Below are 22,335 nucleotides of genomic sequence, written 5' to 3'. Positions count from 1 at the left end.
TTTCTTGACAGTGTCCTTAGCCTTACAGAAACTTTGCAATCTCATTAAGTCCCATTTGTTAATCTTTGACCTTAGAGCTCGAGCCATTGGTATTTTGTTCAGAAAATTTTCTCCTGTGCCTATGTGTTCTAAGGTTTTCCCTACTTTCTCATCTAAGAGTTCCAGTGTATCTGGTTTAATGTGGAGATCTTTGATCCATTTACACTTGAGCTTTGTACAAGGAGATAAGAAAGGGTCTATTTTCATTCTTCTGCATGCTGAGTGCCAGTTGGACCAACACCATTTGTTGAATAGGCTGTCCTTTTTCCATTGAATGTTTACAGCTCCTTTGTCAAAAATCAGGTGACCATATTCATGAGGGCTCATTTCTGAATCTTCTATTCTATTCCATTGATCCACGTGCCTATTTCTATACCAGTACCATGCAGTTTTCAGCACAATTGCCTTGTAATATAGCTTGAGGTCAGGGATAGTGATTCCCGCAGATGTTTTCTTGTTGTTGAGGATGGATTTCGCTATTCTAGGCCTTTTGTTATTCCAGATGAAATTGCACATTGATCTTTCCAACTCAATGAAGAACTGGGTTGGAATTTTGATGGGGATTGCATTGAATCTGTAGATTGCTTTTGGTAGGATGGCCATTTTTAAAATATTGATCCTTCCAATCCATGAGCATGGGAGATCTTTCCATTTTCTGAGATCTTCCTCTATTTCCTTCTTTAGAGTTTTGAAGTTCTTGTCATACAGGTCCTTCACTTGCTTAGTTAGAGTCACACCAAGGTATTTCATAGTTTTTGTGACTATTGTGAAGGGTATCTTTTCCCTAATTTTTTTCTCCACATGTTTATCCTTTGAATATAGGAAGGCTACTGATTTGTTTGAGTTAATTTTATATCCAGCCACTTTGCTGAACTTGTTTATCACCTGTAGGAGTTTTCTGGTGGAATTTGTGGGGTCACTTAAGTACACTATCATGTCATCTGCAAATAGTGATGTTTTTACTTCTTCCTTTCTGATTTGTATCCCTTTGATTTCCTTTTGCTGTCTAATTGCTCCAGCCAGGACTTCCAGTACTGTGTTGAATAGTTAGGGGGAGTGTGGGCAGCCTTGTCGAGTCCCTGATTTTAGTGGGATTGCTTCAAGTTTCCCACCGTTAAGTTTGATGTTGGCTGTTGGTTTCCTCTATATTGCTTTTATTATGTTTAGGTATGGACCTTGGATTCCTGTTCTTTCCAGGACTTTTAACATGAAGGGGTGTTGAATTTTGTCAAATGCTTTCTCAGCATCTAATGAGATGACCATGTGGTTTTGTTCTTTGAGTTTGTTTATATGGTGAATTACATTGATGGATTTCCTTATATTAAACCATCCCTGCATCCCAGGGATGAAGCCTACTTGGTCATGGTGAATGATCGGTTTGATGTGTTCTTGGATTCGGTTTGCAAGGATTTTGTTGAGTATTTTTCCATCAATGTTCATAAGTGAGATTGGCCTGAAGTTCTCTTTCCTTGTAGGGTCTTTGTATGGTTTAGGAACAAGGGTTATTGTAGCCTCAAAAAATGAGTTAGGTAGTATTCCATCTGATTCTATCTTGTGGAATAGTTTGGAGAGTATTGGTGTTATGTCCGCAATAAATGTCTGATAAAATTCTGCACTGAACCTGTCTGGACCTGGGTTTTTTTTGGTTGGGAGGCTTTTGATGACTTCTTCTATTTCTTTAGGTGCTATGGGATTATTTAGATTGTTTACCTGGTCCTGGTTTAACTTTGGTATCTTGTATCTCTCTAGGAATTCATCCATTTCCTCCAGATTTTCCAACTTTGTAGAGTATAGGCTTTTGTATAGGATCTGATGATTTCTTGAATTTCCTCAGTTTCAGTTGTTATTTCTCTACTTTCCTTTCTGATTTTGTTAATTTGTATGCTCTCTCTTTGCCCTCTAGTTAGTCTGGCTAGGGGTTTATCAATCTTGTTGATTTTCTCAAAGAACCAGCTCTTGGTTTTGTTGATTCTTTCGATGGTTCTTTTTGTTTCTATTTGGTCTATTTCTGCCCTAAGTTTGATTATTTCTTGCCGTCTACTCCTCTTTGGTGTATCTGCTTCCTTTAGTTCTCGGGCTTTCAGCTGTGCTGTCAAGTTGCTGATGTATGCTCTCTCCTGTTTCTTTTTGGAAGCACTCAGAGCTATGAGTTTTCCTCTCAGTACTGCTTTCATTGCATCCCATAGGTTTGGGTATGTTGTGTTTTCGTTTTCATTGAATTCTAGAAAGTCCTTAATTTCTTTTTTTATTTCTTCTTTGACCCTGCTATCCTTTAACAGAGCGTTGTTTAGTTTCCCTGTGTATGTGGGCTTTTTGTTGTCTTTGTTGTTGTTAAAGACCAGCCTTAAACCATGGTGATCTGAGAGGATGCATGGGAGTATTTCAATCTTCTTATATCGATTGAGGCTCGTTCTGTGTCCAATTATGTGGTCAATTTTCGAGAAGGTGCCATGGGGTGCTGAGAAGAAGGTGTATTCTTTTACTTTAGGATGATATGTTCTGTAGATATCTATTAATTCCTATTGGTTCATAGTCTCTGCTAGTTTTACAGTGTCCTTGTTCAGTTTCTGTTTCCATGATTTGTCCATTGGTGAGAGTGGGGTATTAAAGTCTCTCACTATTATTGTGTGGGGTGAAATGTATTTTTTGAGCTTTAGTAGGGTTTCTTTTATGAATGTGGGTACTTTTGTATTTGGAGCATATATGTTAAGGATTCAGAGTTCCTCCTGACAGTTTTCCCCTGTAATGACTAAAAAGTGTCCTTCCTTATCTTTTTTGATAACTTTTGGTTGGAAATTTACTTTATTCGATATTAGAATAGCCACTCCAGCTTGCTTCTTGGGGCCATTTGCTTGGAAGGTTTTTTCCCAACCTTTTACTCTGAGATAGTGTCTGTCTTTGTTTCTGAGATGAGTTTTGTATGCAGCAAAATGCTGGGTTTTGTTTATGTATCCAATCTGATAGCTTATGTCTCTTTATTGGGGAGTTGAGTCCATTTATGTTAATAGATATCAAGGAATAGTGGTTGCTGTTTCCTGGTATTATTGCTTTTGTAGGTTGAGTTGTGTCTGTGTCTCTTTCTTCTTTTGGTTTTCTTGCTTAGGAGTTTTCTTGTTTTTACTAGGATGTAGTTCCCCTCATTGTATTGGGTTTTCCACCTATAATTTGTTGTAGTGCTGGGTTTGTGGTCAGATATTGTGTAAATTTAGATTTGTCTTGAAATATCTTCATCTCTCCATCTATGGTGATTGATAGTTTTGCTGGGTATAGCAGCTTGGGCTGGCACTTGTGTTCTCTTAGGGTGTGCATGATGTCTGTCCAGGCTCTTCTAGATTTCATAGTCTCTGTTGAGAAATCGGGTGTGATTCTGATTGGTCTGCCTTTATATGTTACCTGACCTTTTTTCCTTACTGCTTTTAATATTCTTTCTTTGCTTTGGGCACTTGGCGTTTTGACTATTATGTGTCGGGAGGAATTTCTTTTCTGGTCCAACTTATTTGGAGTTCTGAAGGCTTCTTTTATGGTCATGGTCATCTCATTCTTAAGGGTAGGGAAGTTTTCTTCTACAATTTTGTTGAAGATATTTACTGTGCCTCTTAGTTGATATTCTTCTCCCTCTTATATTCCTATTATCCTTAGGTTTGGTCTTCTCATTGTGTCCTGGATCTCCTGGACATTTTGGGTTAGGAGCTTTTTGGTTTTTGCATTTTCTCTGACTGTCATGTTTATGTTTACAATGTTGTCTTTGGCCCCTGAGATTCTCTCTTCCATCTCTTGTAGTCTATTGGAAATGCTTGCTTCTGTGACTCCTGATTTTTTTTTAGGTGTTCTACCTCTAGGGTTATGTCTTTTAGTGTTTTCTTTATTGTGTCAATTTCCGTTTTAAATTCCTTCTTCCATTCCTTCATCTTTTTGGTTCTGTTTTCCTCTAGTTCTTTGAGTTCTTTGAGTGTTTTTCTTGTTTCCTCTTTAAAAGCTTCTGATTCTTTTTGCTTTTCCTCCCATTCTTGTTTAAGGATCTCTATCAGCATCTTGAGGTACGATTTTTAGGTCTGCGTCTTCTTTTTCTGGATTGTTTGGAATTCCGCTGTTTGCTGTGATGGGAGAGCTGGGTACTGGTGTTGCCAGGTTGTCTTGGCTTCCTTGGGATATGCTCTTTCGCTTTCCTTTTGCCATCTTGTTGTCAGTGATATGTTCTTGCCTTTCCCTTGTATCTGGTCTGTGTCTCTGGTCCGAGCCCTGTTCTGTGCCCCAAAGCTGCTGGGTTGGAACAGAGGTCCCAATGCTGGGTTCCTGTTCCCTGGATCAGGCAGGGCAGGGGAGCGCTTTCCGTTTTCACTCGGCAGAGATCTCTCTGCCCCCTGACTATTCAGATCCCCTTCTCACCAGCTTTATCTCTGGGAACTGCTGGTCCAGGTGGCAGATGGGCCGAGTGCATCTGTAATTTTAAAAGGACCATTGTTGAGAGAGTCATTTTCACAGGATGATTGACAGAAACAGATCAGAGTAACTCTTGCAGGTTTATTTTTTTCCTAAAACTAGACAAAGGTCCGGAGATGGATGGATAGAGGGTGAATGATGAATGGTGGTGGTGTTAATATAGCAGTGTGTGTGGACATAATGCCTCCAAACTATGCACTTGATATTGAATATGCAGCAGATGTTGGTTTTAGCCCAGTTTTTAAAATTCAGATAAGTGTTTTTTTTTTTTTGTCTTATACATTCGCACCTTGCAGTATAAGAAGAATTTAATGTATTAAGATGTAGGGAAAGCATTTTGTTGTTGTTGTATTTGCTGTTAAATTACTTAAATGAAGCAGTTTGCCTTTATTTGTTTATTTGAAGTCATCAAGCCAGTGTGCAAGTAGAGTCTTTGCAAGAACAGCTGAACATGGTCTCCAAGCAGAGAGACGAGACTGCCCTGCAGCTTTCTGTCTCTCAGGAACAAGTAAAGCAGTATGCTCTGTCACTAGCCAACCTACAGATGGTTCTCGAACACTTCCAACAAGGTAAGCCACTTACATGCTTGATATCCTAGTAAAGAAATTCTGTAGTTACAGTAATTTCGCCTTATTTGAATATGAAGTTAGGCATAGGAAATCCATAAATGGTTACTGACTTACTAAGAGGAAAGGTAATCCAAGTTAATTCATACTCCTTTTATGATTAAACCTATAATACGTTTTAAAGTTTTAGTATCTTATCACTAATTATGAAGTTGAGTTATAAAGTAAATACAGTGAAGAAGGGGGACCGGCCGATGGAGAATGCATGCTGATGCGATGGCTCAGTGAGTAGGTGCTGGCTGCTAAGCATAACGACCTGAGTTTGGTTCCCCAGGACCTGTGTAGTGGAAGGAGGGAGCCCATTCTTCCAAGTTCTCCTCTGACCTCCACACGCACACTGTGGTCTGCATGTGTACAGACACACACAGTAACTAACTAAGCATTATTAAGTGGCCAGATGTGGTGGCACACAACTTTAAACACTAGGGTAACAGCCAGACAGGTTTCTGTGAGTTGTAAACAAGCCTGGTCTACATAAAGAGTTCCAGGACAGCCAGGGCTACATAGAGAGACCCTGTCTTAAAAATCTCAAAAAACAAAAATGAAAGAAAAGATGTTTAAAAGAAGAGCATAGGAAGAAGAGATGACACACATAGAAAGGGCTGTTGAGTTTTAAGCCCCTGAAGTATTAATCATCATGAATATTAATGATCCTTTGAAATATTAACTTGTTCTTAACTGTTCATTTGTACTTTGAGGTGGCTACAAGTAGAAAATAACTGCTTTAGAGACAGACTAGAGTGTTTTTGTGCTGGGAACCCATCAATTGGTTGATCCAGTACATCGAATAACTGCTAACTGGGTTAGCTGCTAGTTTGATGGGGGGATAGAGCCTGCAGAACTTGAATTTGTACTTATGTGATCCTTTAGGGCTGCACATTTAGTTGAACTCTTTACATACACATTTCTTCTGTCTTGCCAGATGTGGTAGTCCACACTCAGGAGACAAAGGCAAGTGACTCAGTCACACAGATCCAGGTAGGGCTACGTAGTGTGTCCAAAAAAAAAAAAAAAAAAAAAAAAAAACCAGCCCGATTTTTTAATGTAGTTTCCTGGCTGAGTGTGAGAATAAAGGAGCGTGGCATGGAGACTATACAGTGTTTCTAAGAGGAAGCAGAGTTGGGTTGTTACCAGGGGAGAAGAGCCTGCAAGGCAGAGATGGGTTCACAGTACTTACTTCTCCTTTGAGGTGTTTAGATTTTTTTTTTAAATTATTAAAAGTCCAAGTGATGTACTATAACTTTTTCTTTGTCCTTAGAGGAAAAAGCTATGTATTCTGCTGAATTAGAAAAGCAGAACCAGCTCTTAGCTGAATGGAAGAAAAGGGCAGAGAGTCTGGAAGGAAAAGTCTTATCGCTGCAGGTAGGCCAAACAACTGCCTTTTAAGATCTGTGACTTGTAAATATTGCCTCATAAACCAATCGTCTGCTATTTAACGTTCGAGTGATCATATCCAGCCCTCTGCTGTGGGCTAAGAATCTCTCAGTTGGTTTAACATTTAGAGCGGGCCCAGTGAATGCGAACTGAAGGCCACTTTAAATGCTTGAGCACACTTTAGTATCTTAGGGACTCTGCAAAATGAAAACAAATCAATTTACTGAATTAAGTTGAATTTTTCTCTTTTGAACAAAATGTTCTATGTGCTGTATTTCATACTTATTCTGAGTTTTACATATTATCTCATTTGATCTTGTGGTTCTCTCTTATTACTGACTTTAGTAGTTTGAGGGAGTTTGCTTTGCTATGTTGTGTTGTTTATTGAGTCAGGGTCTCATGTTGTAGCCCAGGCTGAACTTGATCTCTCGGCTCTCAGTTCTTGCCTTAGCCTTCCAGACGCTGAGATGCGGGGCTTGGGGGGGCACTATACTCAGTCTTTTATTTTATAGACTCTTGTAATTTTTCCTCTATTTTCTATTTTATGTATAATGTCATATATGAAGTATATGACATGAAATCAACCTCTCTGCCAAGAAATGATGCCAAAGTGACTTACTTTGAGTTTTGGAGACACTCTGGCCATAGCTGGTGAGAGTAAAAAAATACCTTTATCTGGAGTTAATGATGGATATTCTGCTGAGGAAGGAAGCATTTCTACTAAGTTTTAAATTTTTGTTAAATATTAAATGGCTGTAAAAATTTTAATGTATATTATTATATGTAAAATATGCACATGACAGAAGGACAAGTTGAGGAGATGCCTATGTTCTCTCGACCCAGTAATGCTCTTTCTGCAGTTCTAAGGACTCTTCCACAGTCCTCCCAGTTGTTTCTATAAAAACTGGGTTCTACTTTCCCCTGATTACTGAGATGGAGTTTTATATTCTGTGCATACAGTGTGCTTATTATATACTTCCTTCTTTACCTCTCATGGTACACATACATTTCTATCAGCTAGGTTTTGATTAGAATTACTAAATAATAGAGTATATATGGCAGACCAAGTTTTATCAGAGGATAGTTTACCTTCCATCTCCCTCCCTCTCTTCCTCCCTTCTTTTCTTCCTTCCTTCCTTCCTTCCTTCCTTCCTTCCTTCCTTCCTTCCTTCTTTCCTTCCTTCCTTCCTTCCTTTGTTGTTTGTGCAATAGCCCTGGCTGTCCTAGGATTCGTGAGGATAGTTTTCTAAACATGATCATATTAATTTACTCTGACTATTAATGAATTAATGGTTCTTGTTCTGTATCCTTGTCACCATGTTACATCCAAAGACTTGGAAGTTTTACCACACTGGTGGTTGGGAAGGCATATTATTTATTTTGTACAGTTTTGACTGTAGCTGGGGTAATTTATAAAGAAAATGATTTTGTTGGTGTACAGTTCTGGGGACTGGGAACTCTGATATTGAGTGACTTGTATCTGACAAGAGCCTTCTTGGTACATCATCCCCTTCTAGGACCAGAAAGACACAGCCTGGAGGGGCCTGAACTTGTCCTTTTTTATATGGCCCACGTCAGCAGCAGTGGCATTCTTCCCAAAGGACAGTGCTTTAGTGACCCAAACGCCCTTCATTAGGCCCTGCTTTCAGCTCTCAGTTTCCTTTATCAAAGAGTATTAATGTATCTAGAAAGACATTTTTGTTTTGTTTTGCTTTTTTATACAGGCGCGTTCTATATAGTCTTTGTTACCCTAGAGCTTGTTATGTAGACTATGCTAGCCTTGAACTCATAGAAATCCTCCTGCCTCTGCCTCCCAAGTTCTGGGATTAAAGGTGTATACCACTAATCAGCCAAAAGATAAATTTTTATTCAACACTTTTAATTGTGTCCAGTGGTCTCTTAAAGTGAAAGTCCAAATCTTTTACAAAACTAGTTTTATTTTTAATTTAAAATATAATTTATCATTTTTTTAAAACAGCAAAATAAGCCAGAAGAAATTTAAGAGGAAATAAGTAAAAATAAAAGGTAAACAAGTGAAATAAAATCCAAACAAATGACAAAGTAACAAATGTGCTAATGTGCAAAGATGCTTTCTTCTCTATTGTCCTCGTAAGAGTGCTGGGCTGTAGTCCGTTGAAGGAGTGCTTGCACAGCACTGGAACTATGTTTCCCACACTGTAAACCCCAAGGCCAAAGACCATGTCGTGCATATAAACACTATGAAGCTGTGGTTTGTTTGCTTTTTGATGTTTAGATCTTTAAAAAATTATTTAAATTTTCTTTATTCCAAATTTAGATTTATAGATTTGGAATACTAACATTCTTCAGAGTTCAGCCCTTAGATAACAGGATCAGTAAGGAGTGTGTGTACATAATGTGTGTGTATACTGTGTGGACACACATGTAATTGATGACAGGGAATTGCTGCATGATTGGAGCTGGTTAAGCAAGTCTGAGGTGTGGAGGGCTGGCACTCAAGGTGGGAAGGCCACATCAAAGGCTCAGCTGGAGCTTGTGGCACTGTCTTAACTTTTGTCCTCAGGCAGCTAGGGTGGTGACAGCAGGAGGGAGCTCTGTGAATACTAGAAGAAGCTGCTGTCTATCAAAGGGGTTTTGTCATTTTAGGGGACACCCAATCTCTGCTTTTAAGAATTTTCAATAGGTTCAGCCAGCACCTGTCAGATTACTCAGGAACATGAGTTTTCCTTGAGGGCTTGAAGCACACTTGCAGAATGCAGTGAGGTCTGTATTTGATGACTAGGGACTATAACCTATCCCAGATCAAAAACATGGTCTGTAATTTACATGGGTAAATTCTTCAGGATAACAAAGAAAATTAGAACAAGGAAAAGCAGTGAGAAAGGATTAGGTCAGTACTACTTGTTCTAGATCAATGGGCACAGGGAGAATTCAGAAGGAGAGTCCAGAAGATACTTAAGAATTTAAAATGAAATGATATGAAAATGTTTTCCTTTCCTTTTCTTTCTTTAGTGGTGGTGTTTGGAAAAATCAGTGGCATGACTCTTGTTCCTAGGGTGTAGAGCTCAGGAACTCTTGGTGGGGAGGGTCTGCTTTCTCTTCCACCACAGGTTGTTTTGCTTCTCAGGGTGGTCAGGTCCTCTTGGTCAGGAATCATGAATTTTAAAAATGATATTAGCTGGGCAGAGGATACTGCAGGACTCAGGATGTGAAGGCAGGCAAATCTTTATAAGTTCAAGGCCAGGTTGGTGAACATAGGGATTTCCAATTCAAGCAAGGCTACATAATAAGACTGTCTCAAAGTAAACACAGAAATAAAATAAAAGTAAATGACATTAGCAAACTGTCCGTACAGACAAAACTAAAGTTGGACTCCATCTCACACCACACATAGCCGTAAATTGCAGTTAAATCATCACAAGGCTCCTTACCTGGTAGTGGTCTTGGCTTCTCGAGTAGTTTTTGTTTTGTTTTGAGGCAGGGTCTTGCTGTGCTCGTGCTGATAGAACCTTTTGCCTCTAGAATTTTAGTAATACAGGCAGGCCTGTGCTGCCACATCTGGCTATGAGAGTGTGGCTTTTTCATTATTTCATTTATTTACATTCCAAATCCCAAACCCCTTCCCCTTTGTCCCTGAGAGAGTACCCCCCAACCCACTCACACCTCATCTCACTCCCCCATACCCCCTTTCTGGGGCATCGAGTCTCTATAGGATTAGGTGCATTCTCTCCCACTGAGGGTAGACAAGGCAGTCCTCTTCTACATATGTGTTGAGGGGTTACTGACCAGCCCATGTATGCTCTTTGGTTTGGCTTTGTCTCTGGGAGCTCCCAGGGGTCCAGTTTAGTTGACACTGTTAGTCTTCCTATGAGGTAACCATCCCCTTCAGCTTCTTCAACCCTTCCATTAATTCTTCCATAGGGGTCCCCAACCTTGGTCCAATGGTTGGCTGTAAGTAGCTACATCTGTCTCGGTCATCTGCTGGTAGAGTTTCTCAGAGGACAGCCATGGCAGGCTCCTTTCTGCAAGCATCAGTAATAGTGTCAGGGTTTAGTGCCTGCCCATGGGATGAATCCCAAGTTGGGCCAGTCACTGGATGGCCTTTCCTTCAGTCTCTGCTCCATTTTTGTACCTGTATTTCCTTTAGTCAGAAACAATTCTGGGTCAAAAATTTTGAAGGTAGGTTGGTGACCCCATCCCTCCACTAGGGGTCCTGTCTACCTACTGAAGGTGGTCTCTTCAGGTTCCATCTCCCTACTCTTGGGATTTCGGCTAAGGTCATCCCTATTGATTCCCGGGAGCCTTTGATATTTCAGTTCTCTGGGACTTTGTAGAGGTTCCCCTGCCGCTGCATATTTCCATTCATTCTCCTGACTTCTCTGGGCTTCTCTTTTATCTACCCCCATACCTGATCCTGCCCCCCTCTTCTCCCCTCCCTCTCCTACCCACACCCCTCCCTCCATCTGCCTCCCATGATTATTTTATTTTCTCCTTTCTAAGTGGGGTTGAAAAATCCTCACTTGGGTCTTCCTTTTTGTTAAACTTCTTATGGTCTGTGGGTTGTATCCTGGGTATTCTGCAGTTGTTGGCTAATATACACTTATCAGTGAATACATGTAGTTTTTATCACTATTGCTCTGTAGTTCAGTGTAAGGTCATGCATGTCCTTTTGGGTCTGGGTTACCTCACTCAGGATGATATTTTCTATTTCTATTCATTTGCCTGCAAAGTTCATGATATTCTCGTTTTTAATAGCTAAATAGTAAGTATTCCATTGTGTAAATGAACCATTCTGTATCCATTCTTCGTTTAAGGAATATCTGGGGGATTGTTTCCAGATTCTGGCTATTATGAATAAGTCTGCTATTAATATAGTATAGCACGTGAATGCACAGAAGTGGTATAGCTGGATCTTCAGGTAGAATTATTGATATAACTCTAACCAAGCAAATGAGAGATCTGTGTGACAAGAACTTCAAGTCCCTAAAGAGAGGTCTGGAAGAAGACCTCAGAAGATGGACACATTTCCCATGCTCGTGGATCAGTAGGATTAACAGAGTGAAAATGCCCATCTTACCAAAAGCAATCTACAGATTCAATGCAATCCCCATCAAAATTTTAATTCTTCAGAGATAAGGAGAGAACAATTCTCAGCTTCATATGGAAAAACAAAAACCCCAGAATAGCAAAAATAATTCTCAATAGTAAAAGAACTTCTGGGGAAATCAGCATCCCTGACCTCAAGCTGTATTACAGAAAAATCGTGATAAAAACTGCATGGTTTGGTAAAGAGACAGACACGTTAGTCAATGAAATAGAATTGAAGGCCCAGAAATAAACCCACACCCCTATGTATACTTGGTCTTTGACAAAGAAGTCAAAACCATACAATAGAATAAAAGCATCTTCAACAAATGGTGCTGGTCCTATTGGTGGTCTGCTTGTAAGAAAAATGCAAATTGATCCATATCTATCACCGTATACAAAGCTTAAGTTCAAGGAGATGAAGGACCTCAACATAAAACCAGATACACTGAATCTATAGAGGAGAAAGTGGGAAAGAACCTTGAACATATTGGCACAGGGAGAAATTTCCTGAACAGAACACCAATGGCTCAGGCTCTAAGATTAACAATTGACAAATAGGACCTCATGAAACTGAAAAGTTTCTGTAAGGCAAAGGACAAAAAAAATAGGACAAAATGGTAACCTACAGATTGTGAAAAGAACTTTATTCACTAGTCCTTCATCCAAAAGAGGGTTAATATCCAAAATATATAAAGAACTCAAGAAGTTAGACTCCAAAAAAAAAAAAAAAAAAAAAAAAAAAAAAAAAAACAGAAAACAAAAAAAAAAACCCCCAAATAACCCAATTTAAAAAAATGGGATACAGAGTTAAACAGAATTTTCAACAGAGGTATCTCGAAAGGCCAAAAAGCACATTGTTATTCATCAGGGAGATGCAAATCAAAACTACCCTGAGATTCCATCAGAATGGCCAGGATCAAAAACTCAAGTGACAACATGCTATTGAGGATGTGGAGAAAAAGGAACTCCTTCATTGCTCCTGGGATTGCAAACTGGTACAACCACTGTGGAAACCATTATGGCAGTTCTTCCATGAGAGGGTTTTTGATGGTGTGATGACCTGGGTAGTTCTGACATTTAGTGGGCTAAGGATTATTAAGTATATTTATTGAGAAATACTCTACTAACAAATTTAAACACAGAAAACAAAATATTTTACAGTAAACTCTATATGTACAGTCTAGAAGTAAGGAGGATTTAATCCAGATTAAACTCAAGAAGCTATAAGAGTAAAGCAGAACCTTTGTCCGTACAACGGGGTTAAAAGGCTAATAGTCAGTAGACCAATTGGGCTCATTTTCATTGCGCAGAGGACAAAGGGCTTCTGTCTACCGCACCAGGTACTTGGCACAGACTGATGGTGAGACAGTGAGGTAGAAAAACACAGGCGGGAATACAGTGAGGTCTTCATTTAAGAAAGAGTAGATCCATGCCAGTGTCAGGGCGGTACTTGTTCTTGTGGATCATGCGCCTGATGCTGCTGAGAGTCCTGTGCATTCTTGTTGATGGTGGTCCTCATATAAGAAGTGGCTGGTGTTTGCTTACATGTTAACTTACAAAATTTAAAAGAACAAAAACATTTGCTGCTGCATTTCTTGACTTTATATATCTTTAAAAATTTTTTTATCTTGTTACTGTTACTTTAGGAAAATTTTATGTTATCTTTTAGTAGTATACTGAGTTTCTGTAAAAGGGCATTGATCCATTGTGAAGGAGTATATGAGGACAGTAGGTTGCACAGACTCACCTATGGTCACAGAGGTGCAACTTCACCACTTGCTGAGCTATTGATTGATTCTGAGGTTCCTCGAAGCCCAGTAGTTTGCAGAATACTTTGCATATTGTTTTTAATAAACTTTCCTCCTGCAGGAACGTTTGGATGAAGCAAATGCTGCACTGGATTCAGCATCAAGACTTACAGAACAGTTAGATTTAAAAGAAGAACAAATTGAAGAACTTAAAAAGCAAAGTAGGTCTTTTTTCTTTGTTCTCTAACAGTGCTTCTGCTGACTTGGGTGTGGTCTTCTGCCATGCCTTGGCACAGCTGAGGGAGGCAAGGTTCTTGAACTCCATTTGCTTCCGTTTGAGTCTGAATCTAATGGAACGAGAGCTGTTCGGAGAGCCTGGCTGTCCAGTCAGTTCTGGATAGTGAGCTGTGACTGTTGTGTTGCCTCCCGCTCTGTTGATCAAGGGGGCTGACCTGACTGGTCCAATTTTTATGTTTTTGTCTTATTGATTATAGTTCATCCTACGGCTGACGCCGGATAGGCTAGAGAGGGCACATTCTCAAGTGAGGTCCGGGGGAACTCTTCTGTGAAGTGAATGGCTAAGTGTAACTTAAGTAGATTTATTATTGTGCATGGCCCTACCAGCAGGCACTCAGTACTCTTGGGTTTGGTGCTGATAGAGTGCCCCCAGTCCTGTGAGTTCTCTAGAGCTGATTTTCAACTGAACCTCAGTGATAGGGTGGGCCTAACAGCTGGCAGTGATGGCCTATCATTAAATATCACTCTTGTTAGGCATAGCCAGGGACTTGAAGCTTTCTTGGGACTGTTTAATTTATAATGACTTGCAGTGATTGGGGAGGTAAAGGAGCCTAGGAATGCGTTGGTTGAAATGTCTCTGTTGTCATAGCAGTGACACTGGGGCTAAGAAATTCAGAGAGATACACTATCTGTCACAAAACAGAGATTGGAAAATACAAATAGAAGTAGCTGGAACAACAGAGATGCTGATAAAACAGGAACAATGATGTGGATACTCAGAAAATAAGCCCATAAGAACTAATTAACTTAGCCTAGATCCCCTCAAGTTTTGATTTTATAAGAATTGATTAGCATGGCAACTCTGAACGTCAAGAAGGCCTGGAAATAGGCAGGAAAGGAAACAATAGGGTGAGTATCTTCATGAACAGGTGCCCTAATGAAGGCTATAATGTTTAGTCTTTTCCTTACTCATTTGCCATTAATGCAGAACATTTATAGATTTATAAATTTATAGATTATGGAAACTTTATAGATTATAGAAACTTTGTAGATTATGGATTGTAGGAACTGAGATTTCCATGCAGACCTCATTACTTGTACCAAAGCTTTGATCTTTCTGCATCACTGTGTTCCTATGAAAGAATTGGGTGTTTGTAAAGTGCCTGGCTTGTCTTGCTCTGTGGTTCCTTTGGAGATACAGTGGCGCCCTTTGTACTGTGCCTTCACTGTTGGAATGACTTCTTTAAGAAAAGGAAGTAAGTATTGTTAGCTAGAAAGCCAGTGCAACTTCACTGTTAGTTGGAAGACATGGCAAACCAAATGAACCCTGAGCACCTAAAGGATTAGCCAAGGCTTTCCTGGGGCTGAGCTGTCAGTGGAGGGGAAACGGTGAGCTCTGCACCAAATCACTTGTCTGTGTGGGACATCTTGGTGCCAGGTGCTCTGATGTCCATGTCACCTTTAGACATTTACCTGAGTCACTCACAGTGGACCATGGTCACATAAGGAAGAGTCTGTGGCTTACTGTAGTGTTAGGTATTTGCACAAGAATATATTTAAACTTCTAGGAGTAGACATTTTTCAAGCTTAATGTACTGTGTCTGGTAGGTCAGGTGGTCTATTTGTGTAAGATACAGTGGATTCTCGTTATTAGTAAATAGGAACTTTGGGCTCATTCTAGGAGTCAGTGTTAAGAGAAAGTTGTGCTTACTTCAGCTTGTACAGCTGCCATTTGAAAAGGTCCAGGGAGCCAGTGTGGCACAGACAGGAAAGGAACACTGCGACAGTTGGTTCTGTTGTGTCTTTAAGTTATTCCTGCCTTTAATGGCTCCTAACAGTGTTTTCTTACATTACCTCAGCTTCGTGCCACTTCTCTATCTCTGAACACAAATGTGGTGTTATTTTCTCAATGCTGTATTCTTGATTTGATAATATAAATAAATTCTTGATTGGCTTACTTATTTCAAAAAGCATCCCTGTATGTTTTTCTAAGTCATTAAGTACTTTATGTGTTGATTGATGTTGTAATACTGTACTTTATTTTTAACACAAAAGTTGGCCAGACAGCAAAAGTTTTTGCCAGGAGAAACAATTTTGAAAAAGACAAATTGGTTCTTGTTGCAAGAAAATACACAGAGACTTGAATTATAAAGGCAAAGTATTGTTTTATTACTAAGCCTCTGTAGACTAATGATTAGTTGATACGCTGTTTCAAACATTTAGACAATATTAGGAAATTTACTTTAAGAAGTGGTGTTTTATTCAAAATGGCTTGATTATATCATTAATATCTAGATATGATTCAGTCCAGCCAAACATAAGGAAAGAGTGGTTATATATGACCCGAGTATTAAAGCAGTAGAACATGATGACCTCAGTCTCTCTTAGAGTATGTGATTGTTAATGTCAGGTACGTGCAACCGTGGTTATGGGGTAAAGGCATTTATGGGCCTTGTAGGAAAAACATGAAGACAGACACCTGGTGCTTTACTGTCAGTAAGCACCTAATAAACACCAGTTGTTCAGCTTCCCACTGGTGACTGTGTAGACACTAGATAGGCCCTCTTTCAAGGAGTTAAAAAATGGCATGTGACAGACATCATAAGGTAGGAATTTAAGACAGTTGTGCACAGCAGTGGCCCTAAGTTACCACTTAGCTCCTCTACAACACTGTTAAGAGACACACGTAAAGTGTTAAGCTACCAGGAGGATTTCACTTAGCAATTGTGGAAACTGTTTAAACCATAAGAACACACTCCCCAACAAGATATCGTATGGAAACTATATTTTAATAGGCAATGTTGACCGGTACAGGGGTTACTGTTGTCCCTTTTCTGAAGATGTTCTTTCTGCATTTCACTTGGAACACTCCCTTTAACATAGTTCCAAAGACTTCTTTGACATGCTGTTCTGTACTCTTTAAAGTCAGCACACCAGTCTATGAAGAGAGTAGGACAGTGTCTTTATATAATTCATCAGAGTTAATAATTCCTATAAACTTGTTACTGATGAGAAAATATTACCTATGCAAACCTAGTACAGTGGAGCCATTAAAAATGTGCTTAGTTTTCTTCATTATACCCTTAAGATGAATTCCTGTGTATTTGAAAATGATTAGATAAGTTGAAATGAAAGGTATAAGATGTTTTTTTGATTTGGTTAATTAATACTAAAATGCACTGAGTTTTGTAGTATGCAAAGAAAACTGTGTTTCATAAGCAGTAGAAACTTAGTTCTAGCCTTAGGAATATCTTTTGTTCCACCTGCTAGTTTATGCCTCTGACAGTGAAGATACTCTCTGTCTTCACTGTTTCTGGGCTATGGATGGAAGCCAAGGTCTTGTGTGTACCGGGAAAGTTATCTGTATCCCAAGCCCTATGCTTGTACCTTAAGGCTTCCATAACTAATTTAAGTAATAGTGGCTACCTTTTAATATGTCTCATATGAGTTTAAAATGGAAATTTTTCCTTAGAATATTTTGAAAAATAAAATCTATATGTATGTATAAAATCAGGCCTCATAAAACTTACTCTAATATATGAAGCATAAAAACATGTTTTAAAGCTACAGAGGCAAAATGAGCTTGAAATATTTCACATGAAACTACCTTTATGTTGCTGAATGGTTGGGCTTTTATTTTAAATAAAGACATTCCATTTTCCAGGACATGATTTATACAAGAAAACATATAATGTCCTGTTGAACATAAGCCAAATACATTCCCAGACGCTTTGTTACCCAGATCTTTTGAGAGAGTTCTTTATAGATGTTTTTGGCAGAAGCAGTGGTTTTAGAGGAAATATATAAGAAGTACCAGATGAAATTTTCTAAGTTGCCATAAATGGTTAAATGATAGAAACATCTGGGTATGCTCAACAATGCCAACATTTAAATTAAAGGAAAAAGAATATTGGGTAAATAAGCTATTTCATACTTCTAGTTACATTTTAAATGAGTTTGACATTTAATATCTAAACTAAACGATGTTTTAGAAATTACAATTGAGAACTAATTTTTATAAACAAAGAGGAAACTGAATCATGTACTCAGGAGAATATTTTGTGTACTTTAGCTCCTTTTCTTGAGTAATGGCTGAATCACTCAGTATGTAATTTATTTTATTTGTCCTTTCCAGAGAACACCAGTCATTCCTTCATTGTTCTATCAAGTATTCATTGTTTATGTGCTGAGTACCAAGCACTAAATAGGCCCTGGGGATAGATGAGTGACAGGCAGGCAGGGAGGGAAGAAGGCAGGAAAATAAGTACATGTGTGGAATTGTTTTGAAAGAGCCACAAGTGGTGCAGTTACAGGCACACAGCAGAGCAGCCGTGACGGCAAGCACACCGACCGAGAGAGCTCACGGCAGAGTCCCAACAGCCAGCAGGAGGGGAGTATGAAGCCCACCCCTGGCTGAGGAGTTGTTGGCACTTGATAGCCCTTGTGAGAAGAGTCATTTTCTTTAACAGTGTGTAGTCCCTAGTAAGGCAGCCATACTCAAATGGAAGACACACATCCAAAAATATATTTGTTACTTCAAGTTATAAATGGATGTGATATTCTTTTTTAAAAAAGCATTTATAATTAAAAGTGATTTTTATATAAGTGGAATTCAATAATAAAAAGACTGGAGACAAGGGATCCCTAGAGCAAGTTGTATAGCCAACTTAGTGAGGTCTTGATTCAGAGTGAGAGGCCCTGATTCAATGAATAAGAGGAGAGCAGTCAAACACACACACACACACACACACACACACACACACACACACACACACACACACACAGAGAGAGAGAGAGAGAGAGAGAGAGAGAGAGAGAGAGAGAGAGAGAGAGAGAGAGAGAGAGAGAGAGAGCATCTAGTTTTTACCTTGGTTATAATTAAACAAAGAAGCTGAATTATATTAAATTTAACATTGTTCCCTTAGTTAGAGTTTTACTGCTGTAACAGAAACCATGACACAGGCAACTCTTATAAGGACAACATTTAATTGGGGCTGGCTGACAGGTTCAGAGGTTCAGTCCATTATCATCAAGGCAGGCACATGGCAGCATCCAGGCAGGCACATTGCGGGAGGAACTGAGAGTCCTACATCTTCACCTGAAGGCTGCCGGCAGAGTATTGTCTTCCAGGCCATCAGAATGAGGGTCTTAAAGCCCACACGCACAGTGACACACCTACTCCAACAGGCCATACCTCCTAATAGTGCCACTCCCTGGGCTAAGCAAATACAAACCATCACATTCCACTCCCTGGCCTCCATAGGTTTGTCCAAATGAGTCTATGGGGGCCATACCTACACATAGCATAATGAAAAAATACATTTAGTCCAACTTCAAAGGTCTCTAGTCTATAGCAGTCTCAACAGTGTTCAAGGTCTCTTCTGAGATTTATCACAATCACTTAACTGTAATCCCCAAAGCAAGACAGGAAACCAGCAAACTTCAAACCCTGCATCTCCATGTCTGATGTCAAAGCAGTCTTCAGATCTCCAACTCCTTTTCATGTTTGTTGACTGCAACGAACTTCTTTCTCCTTGGCTGGTTCCACTCCCTGTTAGCATCATTCTTCAGCAGATAGCCCATGTCTCTGGCATCTCAAACATCTTGGGGTCTCCAAGGCAACTTCAATGTTACAGCTTCTTGTTTCATTCATTGTCTGGGATCCACACATGATCTTCTCTTCCTCCAAAGGGCCGACATCACTTCTCCAGCTCTGCCCTCCCTAAGCTCAGGTTGATCCACTCCACTGCTGCTGCTGTTCTTGGTGATTATCTCATGGTACTGGCATCTCCAATATGCTGGAGTCTTCCACTGCAACCAGGCTTCACCTGTAGCCTCTCATTGGCTCCCTTCATGGTATCATACCTCAAATCTTTTGCATGACCCCTTCAGTAAATTGTAACCAAGGCTGCACTTTCACCAATAGCCTTCCATGGCCTCTCACAGTGCCAAGCCTCAGCTGCTCTCCATGACCCCTTCATGCCTTCAAAACCAGTACCACTGGGTGATTCTTACACATTACCAAGTACAGCTGCAGCATGAGGCACAACCTTGGCTATCTCTGGAAGACAGCTTCTTTTTGCTCTCAGAAAACACTTCCCAGAAGATTTCACCTCAATGATGCTGATCTCTTCTTAATCACCACTAATTTCTTAGCTCCAGATGACCAGCATTGTCCAAGTAGTCTCCTTCTCCTCTTGAATATAAAGCCAGAGCCACATGGCTGAAGCTGCTGAGTTCTGCTGCTTGCTGGAGCTGGAACATTCCCCCCTTGTTCTATTATGTTATCACCAGCTTTCTGTTTTCCAACTCCTTCACTGCCTAAGCTTAGCTGTCCTGGAACTTGCTCTGTAGACTGACTTTGAACTCAGAAATCTGCATGCCTGTCTCTGGGATTAAAGGTGTGGTCCATCTAGTGAAGTTTTTCTTCTCTTAGAACTTGCTCAGTTCTAGGCTGGCCTTGAATTTAGAGTTCTGCTTGTCTTTGCCTCCTGGGATTAAAGATTTGTACCTGGAGTCTGGACCTAAATTTAACTGGGTGGGATCTTGCCCCAAGGTAACCACTCCCTTAATTCAAATTAATATCCTTGAACACTGGATTCAGTTCCATTTCATTTTCTGGTATCCCTTTTATACTCGAACCATATATTTTGTATTTTTTTCCTTTCACAACTTGCTCCTTTTCATTAAAATGCTATTTACAAGAGTGAACTTTAGTAACCACACAAGAGAAGACCCCGCAGATTTGACACTTCCTTTTTCAAAGCAGTTAATCTAAATCTCTTTACCTTAGCCTCAGGCAGAATCTTTGGATGCTGGTAAAAAAAAAAAAAAAGTACTTGTGCTCTTGTACACTGTGGTGCATAGTTTAATGTCCACTTGACAAAAGGTAGAGTCATCTGGGAAAAGGGAACCTCGATTGAGAACAAGGCCCTTGACCCAGGTGACCTCTGGACAAGCCTGGCGTGCATTTTCTTGATTGATGTGGAGTACCCAGCTTACTGTGGGTGGTCCACCTCAGGGCTTATGGTACTGTATGCTATAGGAAAGTAGCAGAACAAGCCATAGGAGCAAGCCAATAAGCAACATCCCTCCATGGCTTCTGCTTCATTTCCTCCCTTCAGTTTGTGCCTTGACTTTCCTCAGTGATGGACTATGCTGTGAAACTATAAGCTGAAATAAACCCTGTCCTCCTCATGTCATTTGTGGTAATGGTGTTTTCTCACTGCAACAGAAACCCTAACTAACACATACATTTACCCACACACAGCCACATACTTAAGAATCAAATTTTAAAAATTGTAAAGATTGCCAATGCAAATAAGATCTCTCACCCAATTTACTTATTGGCATTTATACAGACAAGTGAAATTGTCCTTCAAACATTTCTTCTTTCTGTTCACTCCTTTACTTTAGCTCTTAAAAATGAGAAAGATGCAAAGTAAGGGGGGATTACAAAGTATGGGCATGAACCAAAATGACATATATGATTACTATTGATTGGAGCAAAATTTAATTGCTGTTTTAAGAAATCAGATGAAAGCCAGGCTTGGTGGAGCATGCTTTTAATCTCAACATCAAAAGTCAGAGATGGCAGGGAGATCACTGAGTTTGAGACCAGCCTGGTCCACATAGTTCCAGGACAGCCAGGGCTATGTAATGAGATCCTGTCTCAAAAAAAAGGAAGGAAGGAAATCAGATGAAAAGGCCTGGCAGTGGGAGCCTGGTTCAGCTGACTGGAGTAAACCAGTTCATAGGCTCTTAGTCACGAGATAACAGATAAACATAAGAACTGTGACACACTGTAAGATGCTCTCTGAAGATGGCATCATACACTGTCATTAATCACAAGTAAAACAAAAAGTTACGATGTGCTGACTCGCCCGCTGCACATTGGACTTTGATGCTCTGGGTATCTGAGAGCTCTGTGGCGGGAGATTTACGGTGTCATGCACTCAGTCATGCTTATTTCAGATTAGACTCAGACTCAGCTGATTCAATGCTTAGTTTGAAAGTGCTCCCAGCCCTAACTTGCATTTCTAAAGAATTATTTGGGTGTGTATGATTATTCACAGGACTATTATATTTGGACAAGAACCCATTTCTGAGTAAGAATATTTTGTCTGCCCATATAAATATAGTTCTGATTTCAAATTGTGGTTTGGGTTCAGTTTTTGTAGAGAAATAGTCAGAATTTCTGAGGGGAGGAGAGTAAGTGTTGCTGGAGAAAAGGGTGGGTCTTGAGGGACTTTGGCATGGGTGTGTGACTTCCTTTTCTCCCAGCCTCTCAGAATTAATCCGCTCCTTCCCACGCTTCCCTCCGTCCCTTTATTTGCCCTTGTCCACTAGAACGTGACAGCACATTTACACACGAGTCTGAAGCAGCCTGTGCGTTCCGTAGGGCATTAGGTCAGGACCAGTAGTGAGCTGCACACTTGGGCTTTCTGACTTACATTATTAAAGTATCTTTTATTGGAATCTTTGCCTGATTTTACTCAGTTTTACTCTGAAGATGTTTATCATGCAGACCTTTGTTTGGTTTTCTTTGAGATGAGGCCTTACTATGTAGCCCAAGCTGGCTCTAGCCTCTCGGACTCAACTGATCCTTCTGCCTTGGCCTCCCCAGCAGCCAGGCCCGAAGGTGCGAACCACAATGCCCAGCTTATTTTAAAATACAATTTTTTATTAGTTGTTATTCTGTGTACATAGCATGTCATGGTGTACAAAGAGGTCAGAAGACAATTTCCTAGTCAGTTCTCTCTTTTTGCCTTTCTGTGGACTGTGGAGAGAAAATTCAGGTCACC

At 39.9% G+C, this 22,335-nt stretch overlaps 1 protein-coding gene across 3 annotated transcripts in view; it reads left to right on the top strand.

The window, feature by feature from the left end:
* TRIP11 (thyroid hormone receptor interactor 11) overlaps window positions 1–22,335 on the top strand; it is a 68,746-nt gene that overhangs the window by 36,680 nt on the left and 9,731 nt on the right. For all 3 annotated transcript variants that reach the window (XM_080932673.1, XM_080932674.1, XM_080932672.1), the window contains exons 14-16: window positions 4,885–5,048; window positions 6,364–6,467; window positions 13,416–13,515. In XM_080932673.1, coding sequence (XP_080788799.1) covers window positions 4,885–5,048; window positions 6,364–6,467; window positions 13,416–13,515 — 368 coding nt within the window. The remainder of the gene's footprint in view (window positions 1–4,884; window positions 5,049–6,363; window positions 6,468–13,415; window positions 13,516–22,335) is intronic.

This window comes from Micromys minutus (assembly GCF_963924665.1).
Source record: "Micromys minutus genome assembly, chromosome: 1".
In the NCBI taxonomy this organism is placed as follows: Eukaryota; Metazoa; Chordata; class Mammalia; order Rodentia; family Muridae; genus Micromys; species Micromys minutus.
This window is presented reverse-complemented; position numbering and strand designations above follow the sequence as displayed.